Source organism: Haliaeetus albicilla, chromosome 24 (genome assembly GCF_947461875.1).
Source record: "Haliaeetus albicilla chromosome 24, bHalAlb1.1, whole genome shotgun sequence".
Lineage (NCBI taxonomy): Eukaryota > Metazoa > Chordata > Aves > Accipitriformes > Accipitridae > Haliaeetus > Haliaeetus albicilla.
The window spans coordinates 3,000,315-3,020,827 of record NC_091506.1 but is presented as its reverse complement, the minus strand read 5'-3'; the positions used below and the strand labels follow the sequence as shown (position 1 = coordinate 3,020,827).

Sequence of the window (20,513 nt, the reverse complement as noted above, 5' to 3'; positions counted from 1 at the left end):
GTCATGTTTTGTTTGTTTCATGTATAAATATTTTCATTGAAATTAAAGCTCCTTTCTTTTTTGATCTTGCAATGATAGATCACTGTAATTGAAGCAATTGACACCCTAAAAACTTTAATTAAGTCACAAAGGTGCCTGCATGCTAAACCTTAATGAACTTATCACTTCCACACATTGTTTTGCTTGGTCTTGTTCTCTCCCTTCTGTTTATCAATGCTCATTGCATTATGTCTAACATTTAACTGTAAACTCCTAAAATGGCTAGGTCTTTTATTTCTATTTTTGAGGTATTTTAGTACCCCATGGGGTACTTAATAATTAATTGTAATGTGATTATTTTCAGATTTCTTACATACTATGTTGCGAGGCCCCAGGGAGGAGAACTCTTGGATTCTCAGGTCTGTTAGTGGGCATCAGGCCACCAGACTATGACCCTGGCTTTCAGACCTCCTCCTCCTTCCCAGTATTTCATGCATCTGAAGGCTAGATGTTTGCAGTGCCCTGTAATGTGGCTTCCTGTTTATCACTTGCCATATTTTCCACCAGTTTATCCCTAACTGAACCTGGCTGCTTAATTGTGATTAAGGCATAGTTAGTGTTTGTAATGTTCTAGAAAGGTGGTCTTGATCTCCAGGCATCAAGGATGCTGAATCCACTGTGTTCTGTTGTAGTTCATTCCAGCAGCTGATCAACATCATTCATAGTAAGTGTATTTCTCATCTGCATTTCCATGACTTCAGCTTCCTACCACTGGTTTTTGTTATGTCCTCCACTGGGTTAGCAAACACTTCAGGGGATGGCCTTGTCTCCTCGTGACGGTGTTTCTACATGTAAATCAGAAACGTCTCACTTCTGCTTGAGAAAGTTTGAGAAACCTGTTTGAGGCCTTCACTGTCTCCCTCCCAAATATGAAATATAACAAGAAGAAGTAGGAAACAACAAAAAAAAGGTACAACGTGGCACAGTGAGAAAAACCTGAGCAGAGGCCACCCCTGGAGCAGCACATGCTGAATAGCCGTGCCATGTTGTGGGGTCATCTGCTCAGGCACAGTGGCAGGTCCAGCAGCCAGAGACCTGCAGACCTCAGATTTCCAAGGTCACCTAATGCTGCTCAGGTGCAATTTCCAGTGGAAAGAGAGCTGGTACCAAGGGAGACGTGGAGGTATGACAGTCCTGCCTCAAACCTTCTTCCAGAACAGTAAGTATGCCAAGAAATAATTGAGCTTGCTGGCTTAATAAGTCTTCTGGCATTTTTGTGGGTTTGTTTTGGCTTTCTTTATTGGCAAATAAGAACAAAAATCCTCATATGTTAGCCAGGATCTATGGGCTTGGGGGCAAGGCAAAGTGGAACTTAATGCTCTCGTCAGGGGAGATGTATACAGCTGAGCCATTTACACTGTAATTCAGTCATTCTGCAGCATTGATGGTTATTTTTTTCTTCTTCTTTTGCTGTCCCATTGATTTTTAATGTCAAAAGTATAGAGAATAATTTCTTACCTACTCTCCAGGGAGGGGTAGAGAGGCACTAGACAGCAGTGTTTCCCTTGGAGGAAGATAACAAACATGGGGAAAGAAGTGTTAGAGTGCTACTTCTGCGTTAAAGTGTCCTGCAGGGTGGTTTTCAGCAAGTGTGTTTAACTTTTGTTTAGCAAGTGGTTTTATCTCCATGTATGGGGAATTCAGCAGTACAAAATTGCAGCGCAATATTCTGCACCCATTTGAGCAGAATTTTGTAGGAAAGGTTTTTGTCCACTTCACACAGCATGTGAAAGCAGAGGAGAACCTCTCGAATCGCCACATCACTATCTGTACACTTTGTAACTGTTCAACAACACTAATATTGTTCCTAATTTCTCGGGAAAGATTGCAAGGTGGTGTTTAAATGAAGTTTCTTACTAATAACATCTTAATGATATTATTGTTAATTCAAGTTACTATTTAGGTATTGCAAAAATAAATTTGAAGTGTGGATTTCAGAATGCACGAGCATAATCAGCCTAATCAGTTTGATGCGACATTAGCCTTTCTTATAATTATCTTAATCTTGTTATTTTACTTGGAGCCAGATTTTAAGCACATGCATGAGGCTTTTTAGAATTGACAATTGACTTTCAAAGCTTGATAGTTTGCACTACGAGTGATAGTGATGAATGCTGTGCTTTGTTTGCTGCCTCCAATTGATTTTGACCATTCTTCCATCATTTCCTAGTTGTTCATCCAAGCAGAGACTTCTTTTCCTGGTAACAGTCCTTTTCTTGTCATAAATATATAGCTATCTGTTTTGTCAACAAATAGGGTTATTTCTTCCTTGCAAAAAAAGTTTGAGGACTAGATTTGCATTTAAACTATGGAGTCCTGCACTTTCTCTCCATACTGCCGTAATCAAGAGTTGCTGGGTCACCGAGCAGGTAGCTGTTTCTTATGATTAGTAATGAAAGACCTTTCCCATTCCCTCCCCTGTGATTAACAGAAGAATTCCCTAGAGCACTGTATAAGTAGGCTTAAACACGTAGGCTCAGAGTTGTTGCAATTTTTCTTTCACCTGTTCTAAAGCAGACCTGCATATGGCTTTTTTAGGATTCAAGCCTGAAAAGTGAATTGTGTATAATCTCTAAAGTGTTTTGTGGATGTATATGCATATGGCATAATGTATTAGGTCTATCAATGTAGAGGAAGATATAAATAGCTAAATTGCGATATGAAGAATCTTCTATTAAATATTGTCTGAGACTTACCAATACTTCTGCAGTTTTCTTTCTAGTGCACATATATATGTGTGTATATGTATATAAAGCATCTGCATTGATGACTGGGACATGTTTTGCTTTTACTTTTTCATTTATTGGAAATAATGTTCATGCAAGGATGTTTCCTAATACCACATTTATTCCTCTAGGCATCATTTTGGTTTTAGGCTATTATTCCTCATGCAGCTGTCCTCTATGAGGATGGGATCCAATCTTGTGCCTGTATGCAGTCAAAATATATTTAAATCTATGAGACTGACAGGTGGCCAGAGGAATGTAATAGTGGTTCCTGAAAAGTGCCATTCCACCTTTTTTATAGAACTTGGGACAGAAAAATTCTCTCTCTCTCTCTTTTCATTGATAAGGAGTTTTTTTCTGGTTTCCTTCTGTCTTTTTTCCTAGGCCAAAAAAACCCAGAAGGACAAAGAAAATCACCCTGCTCAAAGTTATAGACTCAGACTATGACTTGAGGCTGGGAAACTCTATGCTTTATTGTCTCCCTGTACCTACACAGAGTCTGAACGAACAGCTCACACTGGTGAACCTGCTGTTAAATTGACACCCAGATTAAATTGGGACCGCTTTTAATCTGAAGTCTAGTTTTGAACCTCCTCTTGTGAACCCATTTTGCCCAAAGGGCTTCATAATGCAATAGCCTTAGCATGTAACACAAATGGCAGCACTGCGTGGGTTTGGTCAGCGTTGCTTCTGTCCATGGGCTTGGGCAGAAGAAAGATGGGAGGGTGGCAGGTTTGGACTAGGGTTTTTTTCACAAGTCATTCACTGTAGTGCAGCAGGCTTTTTAAGTCCCCACCATATTTATCCACCACAATGAAAATGAAAAAGATGAAATAATGTAATAATAAGATCCCAGGAATGATGTAGCATACAGCATAAGGGTATGGCAGAACTGTGCTGGAAATCTCACAGTGACTACTAGCACTGTAACAAATTGTTATTCACCACTTCCACTGTTGTTCCCCTTTTGCCTGGATTTTGTCCTGAATTTGGCTTTAGCAGGAAGGGTCCACGAAGAAGGTTTCTAAAATGAAGCAGTGACTTCTTCTGGGTTTTTTTTTTTGTTTTTTTTTTTTTAAGTATACATGCCAGTGCTTCCAGAAAACATTTTCAAGAGGGGACAAAAATCAAGGCTTAATTTTTCATCCTTGTAACCTTATAATGATGTTCCTACTAGTGCCTGCTGTTAAATATTTATCACCTGCGTGTTTTCTCTGGTTCCCAACTGTACTGACAACAAGTTTGTAATTGCCAAACCACAGCTCAGCTACACTGAAAGCAAAAAAATAAAAATTGAAATGCAAGGGCCTGTTAAAGATAAAAGGCTACCAAAGTGATTCAGTGTAGTAGTGCTCCTGCGCATCAGCGATGGTGCTGATCAATAACCTGGTGCCACTGCTCGGCTCACAGAGAGTCACCTCGTTGCTTAATAGCAAGTTTCTTGAATTCAGTGTGCAAGGAGAGAAAAGACGGAATTGCATTTTTGGCGTGCATGGCCACTGAAGGAGAGGAAAAGGAGAGAGGTGGAAGGAGGAATTTAATTTAATTAAAGCACTGTGGCTAACATACAGGTATTACAAGAGACTTCTTTATGGGAAATGAAGGGTTTCTACACATGGGTTGCAAAGGCATGAGTAACAAGTCTCCTAAAGGGAAACAGAACTGCTTTATAACATAATTGAAGGTAGTGATTATTTGAGGTTGTAATTCTCCATGAATTCATGACCTAGCAGCTTTACAGGTTGCTGGAGTTTTCTCTAGGCATGTCTTCTGCCCTGGGTAAATCTGCACCTTTTCCCCTTTACCAGCCTTGCAGCCTGTGGAGACATTTTTGCTGCTTCTGATGGTTGCTGCCACAGCAGTCTCCCACTGCCAGGTCCCACCAACCCACCTTCCAAGCTGATGTTCACTTGTTTCTCTGTCACACAGCAAAGTCCTAATGAATCTTCTGTCCTTCTCGTCAGGAAAAAAATATTAAACTCCCTTTAATTGAGTTCTTTCTCTCTTGGCAGATCTTGAGAACTTCAAAACCAGAACGAGAAGCACGGTGTCTGTCCGCCAGGGCCAGGGCATGGTGCTGCTGTGTGGACCACCGCCACATTCTGGAGGTAAAGCGGCTTCCTTCTCTTGCTTTCAGCACTCAGCATCCATATGCAAGGTTTTCATTCTCAGGGTATGTTTCAGGAAGTTTAAAATGGCACACCTTAAAGGAGAAGGCTGTGGCGGTGCCAGCCTGACTGAACGGGTCACGCTGGGTGGTCCTGTTGACTAAATGCACTGGGAGACCTCCAGCTGGGTGTAAGTGCAGAGAAAGCCTAATTTTACTGCATACGATTATGCTTTTAGGAGATGAACTGATGCAAACTTAAGGCAGTATGTGCATATATAGAAGACATGGTCAAGATCTCATGCAACATGTAGAAGCCTTTCTCTATGTGGCCTGGGTGTGCCTTCTGCAAAAAGGTTGAAGATGGCGGACACAGCCACTTTCATGCATCATCTTTTCATGATTATTTCTTTTTTTCAAATGTTTACTGTCACTATTTTTGTCTCCTGGGTACTCAGGATCCATAAGCAGTTGTCCAGGTCTCATATGGTGATTTATTTCTGGAATGGCAATACATATTCTTCCTACTGTTTATATGGGAGGGAGAGGCAAGGGGGAGTGTTGTAAGAGAGGGGGAAATAACATGCCAGCAAGTTATGCTGGGATGCTGAAGACACCACTGTATTCTCTGTTGGTGTTCACACCTACACCTGGTTTTCTGGAAACCATAATCTGGAGGTCCAGACAGAATGATGGAGAAGCTCTGCTACCAAAAGTCCCTGAAGGTTTACCACCATGTGCAGTATTGTTCTTGTCTGGTGATACATTTAAATCCATTGTTATTACAGAGACAGGCGCTAACTGTAAGTCAGGGGTTGTGGAGTGTCCAGCAATACAGACTGTGCAGAAAATGACGTAACCTGTCTTCTCTTGACAGTCACTTGTATCTCTAATGCCTCAGAAAGAGGCAGATTTCTGACTTTCATGGAGAAATGGAAAAGCTGTAGTAGCAGACAGGCAAAAAAAAAATCTGTGGTGTTAGAGTGGTCTTAGTGTACTCTACAGAGTATGTTTTGCTATAGTTGTATTATAAAATGATGGATCCCCTCTTAAAATTTTACTAATCTGTCATTTTCGCACCTGTCAACATTATACTCGGTGTTTAGAGCAGGGGCGATGGCATGTATGTCCCATATGGTTTTGGAAACTGGCACCCATGGCAATTACTGGATCTGTCCCACCCCACGCCTGGCCACAGCAGAGCTGTGCAGATATCTTTGCATTTGCCTTGCCCCTGTTCCTTGGTCACTGACCGAGGTGGCACCTCGGGTCTCACACTGTGCCTGAGCAGATAGGATCTGGGGAGAAGGCTGCAGACACCTGACCAGCTCATCAAGCATCATCTGGGGTTCAACAAGGGGTGTAGGTTTCAGATCTCGCCAAGCTGGGCAGGTTCAGTCCTGAATCCTTCAGGCGTTTGTGTCACGCTCTTCTGTGTTCCCTGGGCATTTTCAGTAACGATGCTTCTAAACCTAGGTTATCCTGGGGGGTGGAGAGTCAGTGGCACAGTGCACCCACCCCGGGGAGGGAGGGTTGGGAGGGAAAGGTGTTCAGCTCTCATTGATGTGAAGGATATTTACAACTTTCTACTCTAGATTGTCTTAGGATTTTAAGTGCAGCAAAAGGACTGTATAAATACATTGAGAATCTGGAGAACACCAGTCAGTCACGTACCTTCTGAATTTTAACACAAAGTGTTTGGTGTTCTCTAGACTCTCAGTATATTTCTTTATGTTACAAAGTAGTTAACGAGGAGATGAAAGGGAAGACCACAATAGCTGCTGTCTGCATCTGCCCTGCAATGATCTCTTCTGGCAGTGTGTGGTACTTGCCAAAGGCCCTTCTCTGAGAAGAGTCAGCATCATCGACTCCGGTGTGTGTGTGAGGAGGTTTACAAGCAGTTTGTATTAATGGCACTAAGAAAGACAGGGCTTTCTCAGTGGCAAAGGCAAAATTTGGTAGGGGGGGAAAATAGATCCAAAGCAGAGTTTTCAAACAGCCAATTATAATAAATAATGTAGCATGTACTTTGGTGCAGTTTACTTCAGGGAGGATGGTATAAATGTTTAGAAAATACAAAACAATTCTTTCAGTTTAGCACAAATTTGTTTTAAATATACCAATCCTATGTTGGCTGACTTCCTGAACACATATTGCACTGTTACATTTATATCAAAAAAAGTGTTAGAAAGGGAATCGGGCATCTCTTCTTTTTGGACACCATCTGTGTGTGCCTGACAAGCGCTATGTGTCGTGCCACTAACCACCGCGCTCAACAACCAGCTGTTGCGGCTGGCTCTTTCATCAGGGGGTTGTTTGGTACATTGTGAACAAGCGGTCACCTTTTATGGGTCTGTGTCCCTTTTAAAGAAATTTGTGATCCTATTTTGAAATCTGTCTGTCCTCATCAGCTGAATGAAAATGGCCTGGTGAGCTGTTCGCTGTTAGGCTGCTTTTATTGCTCAGATAGGAGGAGACAAGTGCTTAAGAGGCTTCTTCGCTTGCATCTGACCAGCTGCCAAACATATCTACTCGCTTAATTTATTCAGCTAAGGCCTCTCTCACCTTTTGACTTCAATGCCAGTTTTCTTTTTAGTTCAGAGATTATCACGAGAGTTTCAGTATCTCAGATTTCTGATGTTCATTACTTGAAGGTTGCTCTTGAATATGTGATATCATGTCCACAAAATGACTCGTTATCACAGCATCTAACTTTTATGAGACTGGGTCCTATAGTGTTAATTATTCCCCAAAATTATGTGCCCTCTGGTCTGGGTGGATGGAGCTTGCCTCTCAGCCCCTGCAGGTGGGTCTTATTGACACATCTGATGAGGCAGCTGCCAAAGCTAGATATTACAAACCACTGAAGATGGGTTGTGGATCAGCCACGAACTCATTTGCAGTCTGCAGTGCTGTGGGTGAAGTATCATTATTAGCTTCATTTCCATAGTGAAGAAAGGAGGGGCAATTTGGAACAGAAGTGCCTTGTGATCCTTAAACCCTGTTCATCTGAGTGCCTTGGATGTGAGACTGAAGAGCAGCGCTCGCCCTCATCCTATCCCAAACTAATTGTGCTGCACAAACGTGGATAGTGTCAACGGACCAAGTCCAGGAAGGCCTGGGGTGGCTGGGTACTGAGCTGCGCTGCTCTGAAGAGCTGAGGCATGAGGTTTTATGCCCTTTTACAGTTAGAACTAACCCCACCTGCCCAGCCTGCTCCTTCTGGCACCAGTGGCTGTGTGGTGCTGCGTCCCGTTGCTCCCCAGGCAAGTAGGCTGCCATCTCCTAGAGGGACACGGGGACTGCACAGGCAATGCTGAGATGAGGCAGGAATCATACGCATTTGTCTTTGTCTCCTTAGCAAAGCTTCACTCTGTGGTTACTGAGAGTTTTCTGTTTTGCCGTAAGAGATCTTTGCAGCGTGAACGCCTTGCGTGGAGATGCGGCGGCTGGTGGTGGTTCGTGTAGGCAGTGAGAAGGAAATTGTGATGCATTTGCTCAGGTGATGCAGGGGAAAGTTTTGGTCTGAGTGTAGGTACTGATGATACAAAAACATTCCAGAAAGGTGCTGGCATTATTTCTGGTTTGGGTTCAGTATGTGGGAAAGAGCATCTTATGGTGACCGGGAGGGAAGCGCGTTTCTGGTGCCCAGAAGGGCAGAAAACTGAAGGGTAATTATTTCCCTCACTCATTTGGATGAGAGATGACTTCCTACATGACCACTATGTATGATCTGCTGTATTCCAGCTAGAAAATGATCTTAATTGTAGCTAGATTCACAATTAGTCTAAATTGTAGTATTACAGTTTTGTAACTAAGCTGGGCTGGAGTTATGCCGGTGGTTGTTTTGTGGTTTGCATAGAAAGTATTAAATGGAAAGTCAAAATAGCTCCAGTTAATTCAGACTGAGACCCTTGTTCTCCAGGAATTAATCTTCTCTGTGGCAATATTTTCTTTTACTTTTTCATCCTCTTTTTCCTTCCTCCGAAGGTTAGAAATAAGGATGAGTTTTAAAAGCCACAACTCCAAAGTTAATGCTTTTCAGTCGTGTGCATCGCATTTCCGTTAGCCAACTGCATGTCTCCCAGTGTAATTGAAGCTATTTGGTCTCTAGCAGTCACTGCACAATTACCACAGCTATCTCCTATTCCAGCTCTGGGCAGATGGAGGTTCATAAGAGAATATCAGGTATCACTGGGAAGTAGCTGTATGTCAGAAAACCACTGTGTTTCATGGGCAGCTTCCATCCCCAGGGTCCAAGGCAGTGTTTGCAAAGCAAAGCTGTAGAGATCGGTTCCTTCCAATACCCCACTGTCCCGCTGCTGGGATATAACATTGCAAGTATTTAACATCGTAGTGCAACAGTAAAAAACATTCAGGTCAGAAGTGAAAAATAATATCTTGTTAAAAGTGCGAGTGGCGATAAGATAGAGAAAATGCAATTACTTATTTTAGAATTTGATTAGGGCAGCAAACCTAACTTCATCATCCTTGCAAAAGTGCCTGGGGACATTAATGACCACCGCTGAGGCATAGGACTGTCGGGGGCAGGGGGAATATACTTTTATATTATTACTATTTTTTACTTAAGTTTCCAATCTGCATTGAAAATGAAATCTTAAAAAAAAATAATTTTAAAGAAAGCAAAACTATTCCATCTGAGAATAGCTGTTGCTGTGATGATGAGGGTATTCACTAGAATAGTAGAAGCCTGGAGGAAAACCGTCCTGGCCAGTTCCTGAGCACAGAGCTTAGGATATCCTTCTGGGTGTCGGAGACACAGGCTTGAGAATTTTTTCCTGATGGGGAAGACTTCCCAAATGTCTGAGGGGGGCTCAGTGCCAGTGTCTTCTCTGTTTGCTCAAGCTTAGAGCCCCCTTAACTGAAAGGATTTGATAAAAGAAAAATAGGAAATTAGAAGGGAATTATTTCCTGCCCACTGTTGTGTCATTGGTCGCCTTGGTCTCAAAAATTGTGGATTTTACTAAAAAATTGTCAATCTGCATCCAGACCTTTATCCTTTCAACTGGAGCTCACTCTAATACTTTGCTACTTGGAAACATCCATATTTAAAAGAGCTGGCAGCTAAAAGTGACATTATGTTGGCCTACATACATTAGTTGTTGCGGGTTTCTTTTTTTTTTTTTCTTCTTAATGATGCCAAATAAAGGGCTTCCTGCTGTTCAAATGTTGCAAGAAATTCACCCTGAAAATGAGTCCAAATGATTAACAAGTATTTTCAGCATCAGAAAGTGGGCTGCGTACAGCTTGCACAGAACAATTTGGGCATCGCCATGTATTGTCCCAATTTTTAGTTTAATATGAGTTGGAGATTCAGCATATGAATCTAGGCTTCCCCCCTGGTCCTCCAAGATGAAAATGAAATGTGTATTTCTTGCAGCATGGTTTCAGCAGGGAGTCCCTATTTTGTCAGGTCAGTGCATCCTGGTGTTACATTTTGTTAAGCAGCATAATGATGCGATTGCCTCCTATGATGAAGTGCTTGCTGAGTGCTGGAAATTTGGAAGATAAATGTTCATCTGGAGCTCGGGAAGTCGGTGGACTGAAAACCAGAATAAATGCAAATCAAACATTTGCTTCTGTCGTATTTTCTGCTCTTGGAGCAGTAGATGCCTGGGCCCCCGAAGCCAGTCCTGCTGTATTTATGGCGCCTTGTCTGTTAGGAGTTTTCAGGTTTCCCACCTTCCCCATTTGTTCACTTATATGCACTAAATCAGTGTAAGAACTAGTAGAAACCTACTTGGGTTGTTAGCATTTTTCTGAGATAATTACTCTGCATGTGAACGGTTTTCCCTCATTCTGTCTGCTGCTTTTTTAATCAAAAACCTAACGATGCTTGTGTGTCGACGATTCTACCTGTGAAGCTCTACAGAAGAAATAATGTAAGAGTAAAGATTACTATGGGGACATGACATTCAGGGCCCGTGTAACAGCACAGTGAGCAGCTGTAGGTATTTAGGTGGACAAGAGAGAACAGTGAAAAGTCCTGAAAGTAAATATGGAGCTAAAATTTGGCTTTGGTTTTGTTGCAACAAACACACAAGGGTCCCCATCACAGCCACTGGCTGCTACTGTAGCATTAACTGGGCCGTCCCCAGTAACTGAATCATAATAACGGGTTTGGAAATGGGAGGAACATCAAAAAGTTTTCATGACTTTTTTGATGAGACTAGTTAAGGTATCGCAGCATGTCTTAGGATGAGCTCTATAATTTGGGTACCATAAAACAATGCTATATTGCTTTACATTTTCAAAGCCCTGCTAGATCAATACCATCTGCTGTTGTTCTTCAGAAGAGCTGTAGGAGTAATCGACTGGGGGGGACTTGCTAGCCAAAACAGAAAAAAAAAAAAACAAAACAACCTTCGGTTTGTCCGAAGTGTTTCATTCCATTGTATTTTTAAGCCTTTTTATTACGTTTAGATATGTTTAGAAACCATGAAGCATTTACAAATGTAAAATAGAGTGTTCAATTGAAGCTGTTGGTGAAAATGTTTTCCTTTTGAGAGGAGCTTTGCAGGAGGAAACAGGTTAGCTTTTCTTGTTTGCTTTTTTTCAGTATCGTTAATCAGATTTGGCAAGATACATTTATTTGTTAAGATAAACTTAATTGAAACAAACAAAAATCCCCCCAAACCAAAGCAAACACTCGCTTTTGTTTCTCAAGGCTCTGAATATAAGTTGCATTCCATAGGGGATACGCCTGGGAAATATTTGGAGGTCACTGTCCTTTTAACTTTATCTCCAAATTGTAAGACCAAAATATTCCTTTGTGCCAAATAGTTATTTTCGTTTAAGTTTGTGGGAACTGAGTCATTTAGCTGCCACTTTTACTAGATTTATTTGATAGTCAGGGCAGGGTTAGTTAATATTTTAACAACTACAGTTTTGAAATACCTTCTCAGATCCCTGGCATTTCATTGTGAGTCTAGAGATTAAAAAAATACAATCCTAGAAAGGTTATGCACGTTTCTCTTGACAGGCTGGTAGCACACCCATAAGCATGCAGAACAAACGAGTCTGTAAATCTTTCCCCCTCCCTTCTTTGGGAAGAAGAATGAACTTGTCTTTTTAAGATTTCCTTCACTCCCCCCGCCCCCGTCCGTCCATCCCCCCCCCCCCCCCCCCCCCCCCGATTTTCTCTTGGTTCATCTTTAGAAAGATTTATATACATGATGTTCTCATGACATTTGCCTTCCTGCCCTTGTGGGAAAATGCTATAGAGTTTGAGATTGGAGTTTCCAAGTGCTGTGAGAAACGGTGAATGTACACAGAGAACTAGTGAAAATGATCTCTCAGTTACTTGATTGTTTAAATTTTTTGTTCCCTGTGCGTTCCCTAGAGGTATGTCTTATTCTGAGATCTCTCTGTCTGCACTCCATACCACGACTCATGACATCTGTGGCATATTTATTCTCACTCCTCCTAATTTATCTCAGCAATCTATGCAACAAGTAAATCAGTTGATAGGTTTTTTAGATGGCAAAGTGCTTAGATATGCAGATGGAAACCTGCTGATGTTTCTACAGGACATGTCTTCTCCTGCTCACTTGCTTAGGGCCTCTAACAAATTTCCTGGTGACCCAGGAACTGAACCTTCCCAACATGATTCCTAGTCCTGAATCTCAATTCCCTGGACACCTTGTCCCTCTGCTCCTTGCTGTGGAGTTGGGTGACCTTCTTGAGCATCTGGGAACTGTGTCCCTCTGATCAAAGGCAAGAGTTAAAGGAAAGTAAGTTTTCTGTCTCTCTGCAGTGCCCGTGTTCTCAATGTGCTTGTAAATGTCCATCTTCCCAAAGAGGAGGGGATTCATTAAAGCTCAGTTGTTCAAATAACTCTTTCCCATCTGATGCCATTACTCCTGTTGGAAACACAGCCGTGGACTCTGTGTCTGTGAGCTGAAATGTTGACAGAGAATTATTCTCACATCTTTTCCACATAATGGATGTGTTCAGGTTTTCTTGTTCTCTCCTGCCTTTTTTTTCCCCAGTAGCTAGAAGAACTTTTAGTTCTGTTGCACAGCTTAATCAAGTAGAACTAACTAAATTTTAGCATTTGACAGAAGAGATGGCAATTCTGATTTCATCTCAATCTCAGCCTTTCATGCTGTACGGTAGGTAGTGAAGTGTAGACACCAGACATGTTTTCAGAAAGCACTTTACTGATTACAGTGGTGCTAAGACCATGTCTGTGCTCTGCAGAAAAATGATTAGTGTGTGCTTACTCGTCTGGTCAGTTTTTCTCTCCTTCTATTATTTTTTTTTTTTTTAAAGTGATGATGGGCACTTCATGGGCTGGAAACAGTGAAAATGTTTTGGCTGCAAGTATGGCTGATGGCCTCTATTATGTGATGAATGGTTTGAGGGGTTTGTCTCATAAGTAATCTACTGTAGAAATCACATCTCGTATTCTCTCGTGCTTATACAGCCCCGGCTGCATAGTACAAGGAAGAAGGGGAGAAAAACTGGGAAAACCGATCAGAACAGTGCAGAAGGAAAAAGGCAGTTATCAGGCATTTTCATACCATCAGAGGATCAATGTCTGGGGCTTTCACTCCCCAAGCAGTGCTGCTCAGCAGGGAGTGCTTTGGAACAGAATTTTCTTCAGCTGCTGTCAAGTATTTGTGCCCTTTTATTCCCCATCCTATAGCGCCAACCTTACAGTTGTTTTTCTCTCTTCTTTGAAAGCTGTCACACTGCCTTTTCATTTGTCACTTATGAAGAATTAATACATTATTAATAAATGTTTAGAGGCGTTGTTGTAACAATGGGAACAAATGTTTGTAATATTCTCCATTGGTGTCCTTACAGCCGACATTAAGTGACGTTTATGTTAAAACTTTGGAAAACAGTCAACCTTGAAAGAGGTAATGCAAAGGGAAGAAATTACTCTAGAAATAGCTCATAGCCAAAGAGGCCAAGGACATTTCCACATAATGTCTGCCTAATAGCAGGGAATTATTTCATTTTGCCCAGGCAGCATCGGCCTGTTCTGCCTGCTCCGCAACATTTATGTCACTGCGTGAACGCATCTAGCATTTCTGCTGGATGACCAATTCAGAATTGCTTTGGGCAAAAGCCTTGAAGCACATGTTCCCCTAAGTGTTAAATCAGCTTCTCAGTACCAGATCTTTTTCTTGTGGTGCATTCCCCTTAATAAGAAATCTTCAGAGGAATGGAAAGTTCAACCCTACAAGTTCTGTTACTTTTCTGTGTTTGTTATGGCATCCTCCTCCTAGTTCTTACATAGCAGGTAACCTGGAACATTTTATATCCCCACTCCACTACAGTAACCTTAATATTCAGCTTTTATTTTCCTGCAGTTTCTTCCAGTGTGGTATGCCTAGAACTTTTTAAAAACGTGCTTCTTGCACAGCCCACATGCCCATGCCCAGGCCCAGGCAGTTGCCTCTAGCCAAGCAGACTGCCAAAGTGCTGAACTTCTCCTTATTGAGGTAATAATAGTTTCTCCTCTTTCTCTCCTATCTTAATGTCTTCTTAAGCCTTTGCTGCTTGGTCAGATTTGGTTCCAATTAGTGAGAAGCTAATTTAGAGAGGAGTATCTCACAGATGGATGGGCAACATGGTTGTCAAAGTTCCATTTCTCCAGGAAACCAAGCAAAAAATCTGCTAAGCTGGTTGCAAGTTGGTTCAACTATTTATCAAAATGCTGCAAGGTCACTGAGCAGCCTTTCATGGATCGCTCCAGAGGTTGGAATGAAAATATGAGCAGGTAGACTGTCCCTTGGGGCTGGGAAAGAAAAAGGAGTCAGTGAAATATTTTGCATTAGCATACAGTGATGCTTTCGACATGTTTGAATGTGGCAAAGGCAGTGGGGTCGGTGTTAGCAGACGTGGTACATGCAGAACGAGGAGGTGTTGCAGACCTCTCTGGTTTGCAGGGCAGGAGTTAAACCACGTTGTGCATGGAGAGTTCTGCTTGCAGGATGTGGGAATGGTGGAGGGAAAGCTTGATTTCCAAACAAACAGGAAAATGCCGGAGTAGGGTGGTGTTCCCCACAAGCTGGGGCTCAGCAGCTCAGACGTGTCTTTCATGGAATAGGAAAAAAAGAAATTCAAACAGGATTTGTCTAGGTATTGCACACTGGAAGAGGATGCAGCGTGCATATTGGAGATGTGTGGGAGATGGAGAAGACCATGAGGAGAGCAGTGTAGCATCAAAAATATCTGAATCTGTTACCAATTTTTCCTCTTAATAATGAGTGCCACTCACCATCGCCATACAGCAGTCAAATTCCCATGTCCAAAGAAGTGTCCACATTTTAAAAGTGGTTTCCAGAGCATAAGTTATTGAGCTCAGAAAGCCTCCAAGTGACTTATCTCAGGACAAGAACCAGAAAATAACTTCCCCAAACCTGCCAATTCCTAGCGCCTTGCAGCGTAACTCCGAGGCAAGGTCCCAGCTCGTGAGAAGTGGAGTGACACTCCTGAAAGCTGCGGCCGGATCTAAGCAGTCTGGCAGCATTTCTTCTTGACAGCCCAAAATTCACTCAAGGTGTCTCTTTCCATAGCCGCATTAGAGAGCGGCTGCGTCAGACACGGGGCTTCCTCGCTAGCTCTGGGAACTGCAGGAGGGTGTCATTCTTCAGCATCTGGTTCCATGTGTTGAAGATTATTACAGTTCAGCAAAAATGTGTTTCATTAAACTTAAAATCAGGCATATGAAACTCTCATTTAAATAAGAAGTGATTGAGAGTTGTAACTTCCACTTAAAGTGCATCTCCCATCATTTATTTTTTATACTATGCCACAGTCACTGTTTAAATTATTAAAAGTGAGAAGTAAAAAGCTTCTCAGGAGATAGAAATGGATTAGATTAAAATTAATCTGACATAATCCTTTCTCTAAAACTGCTGATTCAGTTTGTGCACAAGTTTATCAACATATTTGAGGATAAGGGATTAAGGATAAATTCTTCCCTAATTTGGGAATGGTTTGGCTTCATATTTCTGACAGCACAGAGAACATGCAGTGCTGTTTTAATTGAGAAATTTATGAAATTACAAATATTTCCAGTAACACAAATTCCAAGGTCATTTTAGCTTTACACTAATTTAAGCACCTGAGTTGGTGTATGTGATCTGCCTCATTTCAGCAGGGATGGGTTTCCTGAACAAGAGTTGCAAAACAGGGTCGCAGTCAAGAACAGACTTTGGCACTGGCATTCAGACCCAAATTTTTGACCGGCATACATCATTTATCGCCTTCAGTGTCGGCACTGCTGGAAGCTTCCTACCAACCACCTACCATTTTAAGATCGTGCCCCAGCTGGGCTGTCACAGGCAGTGAGGTAGGTCTTCTGGGGTTTGTAAACACATGCTGCCCTCCCAGAGAACTAGAAGGGAAGAGGCTCAACTCTCCAGTAAAGACCTTGGAAATACCGAAATAATAAGGAACATGACATTAATGGATTTTTTATTTATCAGTGACAGCTCGTGACATCTTTAAAAAGAAATCATCTGTGAGCTAGTCATGTGGTTTATTCCCCTGTTCAGTTGCAGTTGCCACTAAATGAAGATTGAAATGGTATTGAAAGGGGGTAGAGCTGGCACGGGCTGGCTAAAGATGAGTGAAATCTGTTGTCTGACAGAATTCAGTCAATAGGCATTTATCGAAAGTTGTAACATCTTGTGATCTCGTTATAAAATAAATTAGAGATCTGAGTCTAGCTCCTAGGCTCTGCTAACCATGTTGCAACCACCCTTACCCTCCAAACCCAGCTTTAGCTGGCCTCTTTGGACAAAGCTCTCGGAAACAGCCAGGGAGGCTGATCTACTTTCAGCTGCCTCGAGATGGTCATAGCAGAAAGTGTGTTGTTGACACAAACACAGCATTGATGTATCTCCACTTTTGCAATCAAATTTGGGTTTCCAGACCCCTGAATGCACATACTGCTTTGTTTAAGTCAATAGTGCTGGCTGCATGAGCACTCCTTCCTATGGAGGTGGTATTTTGTTGTTGAGAAATAAATGGGGGTATTGGTTTTGGCATTTTCTGTCACCTGATACATATAGAATGTCTAAATCTGCAACCATGATGTTGTTTTCAGCTGGTAGATATCAAAATGCTGTTTATCTATCAAATATGTGAAGAGAAAGTTTTTTCCCTGTGTACTACAGGCAAGTGCCACAGCATCACGTAGCGGTGCCTGTCCATGCAGAGATCTCGCCTAAAGGACATACCACCCGCACTGCTTGGCCAGATATTTCAGCCCTGGAGTTGATCATAATATTAATTCACTGCAGTAAGAAAATTCTCTGCAACCAACTTTCTTTTTTTAAAGGTTTGATCTAATCTCTTCTAGCTACAGTAAGAGGCTGATCAAAGGTAGTGAAAGCTGGTATTAAAGGATTAGCTAGGTCACATTGAAATATGTTTTAAAACAAGCCCAAGGACCTTTAGCTTTACTGAAGCAAGTGCACAAAAAAGAGATTTTTACGCTAACTCTCTGTAACTTTAAACAGAAAACAAATGGACGGATTAAATCTGTGAGTCATTCTTTAAGGTGGTATGTGTAGCACTTTATGTAGAACAAGCCTGGAAAATACAAGCAATGATTGAATCTTGCACAGCAAAAATACAGTGCAGAATTAAAAGTCAGTGTAGGCATCATTTATGCATGTGCCCAGCTTACAGTGTATTTATGCTCATTTGATGTTTGCCCATAAGTAATTAGCAGCTTCAGTCCAGCCCCCTTTATCTTTTTTTTTGGCCAATCTCTCCTCTCTCTCCTTTCCATTTACTACTGACGGTATCTGCCACAGAGGTACTTTATCTCTGGCTGTCAGGTGAAGATGACTGTTTCTTTGGAAGGATGTTGATGCCACTCTGTGGACCATATCAAGCTATTGTTCTTTTAACTGGAATTCCCTCATTGAAATCAACTTACAAACAGAGACAGCATCATACAGATCTATACATTGCTCAGTGGGAAGTGCTGTGAAATCATCGAGGCTTGAATTGGTGTCACAGGAGAGCAAGCACACGGCTCCCGGCTTCCAGAAGTACGGTGTTGCGTGATTAGTAGGGGTAAAGGTTGCAGCAAATATATAGTTATTTACCCACTTGTGAGTGCTTTCTGCATTTTTGCTCTTTTTTAAGGTTAGCATGATGTAGTTACATGGCACGTTACATTGCGTGCTCGGTGAGATTTTCCTGACATCTTAATTTCACCATAAATCAGCTGTGACAACTAACTATGGGTACTCCTTTATGCCAGGGGAGGGGGGGTGGTGTTTCATTTCAGGATTGCCCATCTGATAATTTCCCAGGAAGTTTCCTTAGCAGAAATAAGCTTTCAATTCGTAATTCTCTTTTTTCAATGGATCAGTATCTCTCTCGGCAGGCCCAGTAACACAACTTTTCAAGTGTCCGGAGCGTCATCGTTGGTTGGTGCAGTTCAAGGTTACATTGCTGTTGGTAAGGGGTATGGCTGGGGGGACTGACGCTTCCCACAGATCCTGGTCCAAGAGCAGCTGGGTCACTGCTGGGTTGAGCCTAACGCCAAAAATTTTAAGTTTAAACCAGAGGTGCATGAAACTAAGTGGCAGCAAATCTAATCCTGGGCAAAGTTCACCAGTTTCAGTAAACACTGAACGTGGGTCTCCAAAGATATTAAAAGCCCTCATGACAAATACAGATTGGGTTGGTTTGTGGGTTTTCTTTTCAGGCAAGACCAGGCTGAGCTGTAAATTTCTATAGGACAGTTTATGAAGTTTGTCAGACAAAAAAAATGTATAGTTTCTTCCAAAACCTGCCAACCTGCATGCTGGATCGGTGGAGGTGCGGGAGTGTGGGTGTCTGCTGCCCATCAGACGTTTTTGAAATAGGTTTGTGTATTTAACTCTAGTAAATACAGCAGCACGGGACTCCATCTCATAACATTTTCTATTCAGTCATAGATAAAGGCTGCTGTTAATTTTTCTCCCTGAGGGAACTTCACAAGTTAAAATTTCGTCAAAATCCCTAATGGCATGGTGCAGTAGTCATTAATGTTCCCGGTGCCATGGCAGCCAGTGTAGCCAGCTATCGACTGGGGCTGGAAGCTGTTTGCAAGAGATAAGCCAGGTCAATTGTGTACAGCCATCAAATATTTAACTATTTTAGAGATACAGAAAAATGGAGATGCAGCAGATACAGGTGATTATTGATTAGGCTTCAGGTAATGAAGACCTCTCACCTTTTTAATTACCCATACGTGAAGCTCTACATACTGGGCGAGTGTGGAGTCGATGGGCTGGGAAGCAACCACAGCCGTGCATGAATTGCAAATTGCTGTGAGGATGAGTCTGACACAGAACTTGGCTGATTTGTACATTTTCCTCATTCTTACACACTTCTGACTCATTAATGTACATGCCATGTACAGGTGTATCCACCTTTCCTGTTACCATAAACCAGCACTAACAAACACATGGGCGCGGTTGCATTTACAAGAATAATTATGTCCCCCCAAGTAGAAAGGGGCCACTTGCCGTTACTGTTAGTGCATGATCAGGAGATGCCAGCAACGCAGCCTGTGGTACAGTCCCATTTCCCTGCTGGTGCGTGTTGCGCCCTGATAGACTGTATCAGAAGTTCTACGCTGTTGTCACTGGAGGTTTGTAAGAAAAAGTTTGAAAAACCTCAGAGATATCATAGTTATCATGCCTCGGGTTGGAGAGATGACCTCTCAAAGTCTGTTCGTTGCCTTCCACGTTTTCATGTCTTTATGATGATTCCTATCATCATCACCGTACCGCCACTGACAACAGTGACTTGTGGCTCTTTCACGGTGTTCCAAGTCAAATTCTGCAAACCAATTCACTGCTTTTAGCAAAGATGAAAGGCACATGCTTTTTTCCTGTCCCACCTGGCAAGGACAGCACGTTTCTTTGTGTGCAAGCAGTTGACCGGCTGGCTGCTGACTAACTGCATTGTCGGGTTTAGCATAGATGAAGATTCATCCAAAAATGTATTGTTAACTTTAGATTAATCTATTATTATTCATCATTCTTCGCATTCAAGGCACAGAAGCTGTGGTGTGATGTAGCTGGGCAGCCCTGTGTGATGCAGAGCACGGAGTCAAGGGGCGAATTACCTAATGATGTTTGCATCCAGGTTGATTCCTTTAAATTATTTTACAATTATTTAAGGAGAGAAGATAAAAAATTGATCCAATGTGCTAGCAGGGCAATAAAATGGTCTGTAGCCCCACAAAAAAAATATGTACAGTGCGTAATTCATGTAGCTTTACTACTAAAATAAAACTGTGAAGAGAAAAATGGTGAAAAACTCCAGAAACTGCAGTGCAGTTGCCAGCAAATGACTGGTATGGGTGGAGAGGAGCCTCAGGGATTTGGGTAGGGCCACATACATGGTACGTTGCATCATGGATTCGTCTTTCCCTGATAATCCTCTTTCCTCTTCCCCAGTGCACTCTCAGACAGCGTGTTGTGGTGCATCAAGCCTCCCTTCCAGCTCATGTTAAGTTATTCATGGGGCTACAGATGTTGATTGCTTAATCAAATCGCAGTGAAATTTGAAATTATGAATGTCGCCTACAAGCAGTCAGCAAAATTTAGTAAGCAAGATAAGAATACAGAATGAGTTCACAGGAC

At 42.1% G+C, this 20,513-nt stretch overlaps 2 protein-coding genes across 8 annotated transcripts in view; both read left to right on the top strand.

Annotated features, from left to right (window-relative positions):
* Positions 1-20,513, top strand: part of LRRN1 (leucine rich repeat neuronal 1) — a 467,756-nt gene that overhangs the window by 67,882 nt on the left and 379,361 nt on the right. The gene's annotated exons all lie outside the window — the stretch shown is intronic.
* Positions 1-20,513, top strand: part of LOC104320855 (contactin-4) — a 348,268-nt gene that overhangs the window by 235,818 nt on the left and 91,937 nt on the right. For all 7 annotated transcript variants that reach the window (XM_069811811.1, XM_069811804.1, XM_069811809.1 and 4 more), the window contains one exon: positions 4,778-4,873. In XM_069811811.1, coding sequence (XP_069667912.1) covers positions 4,778-4,873 — 96 coding nt within the window. The remainder of the gene's footprint in view (positions 1-4,777; positions 4,874-20,513) is intronic.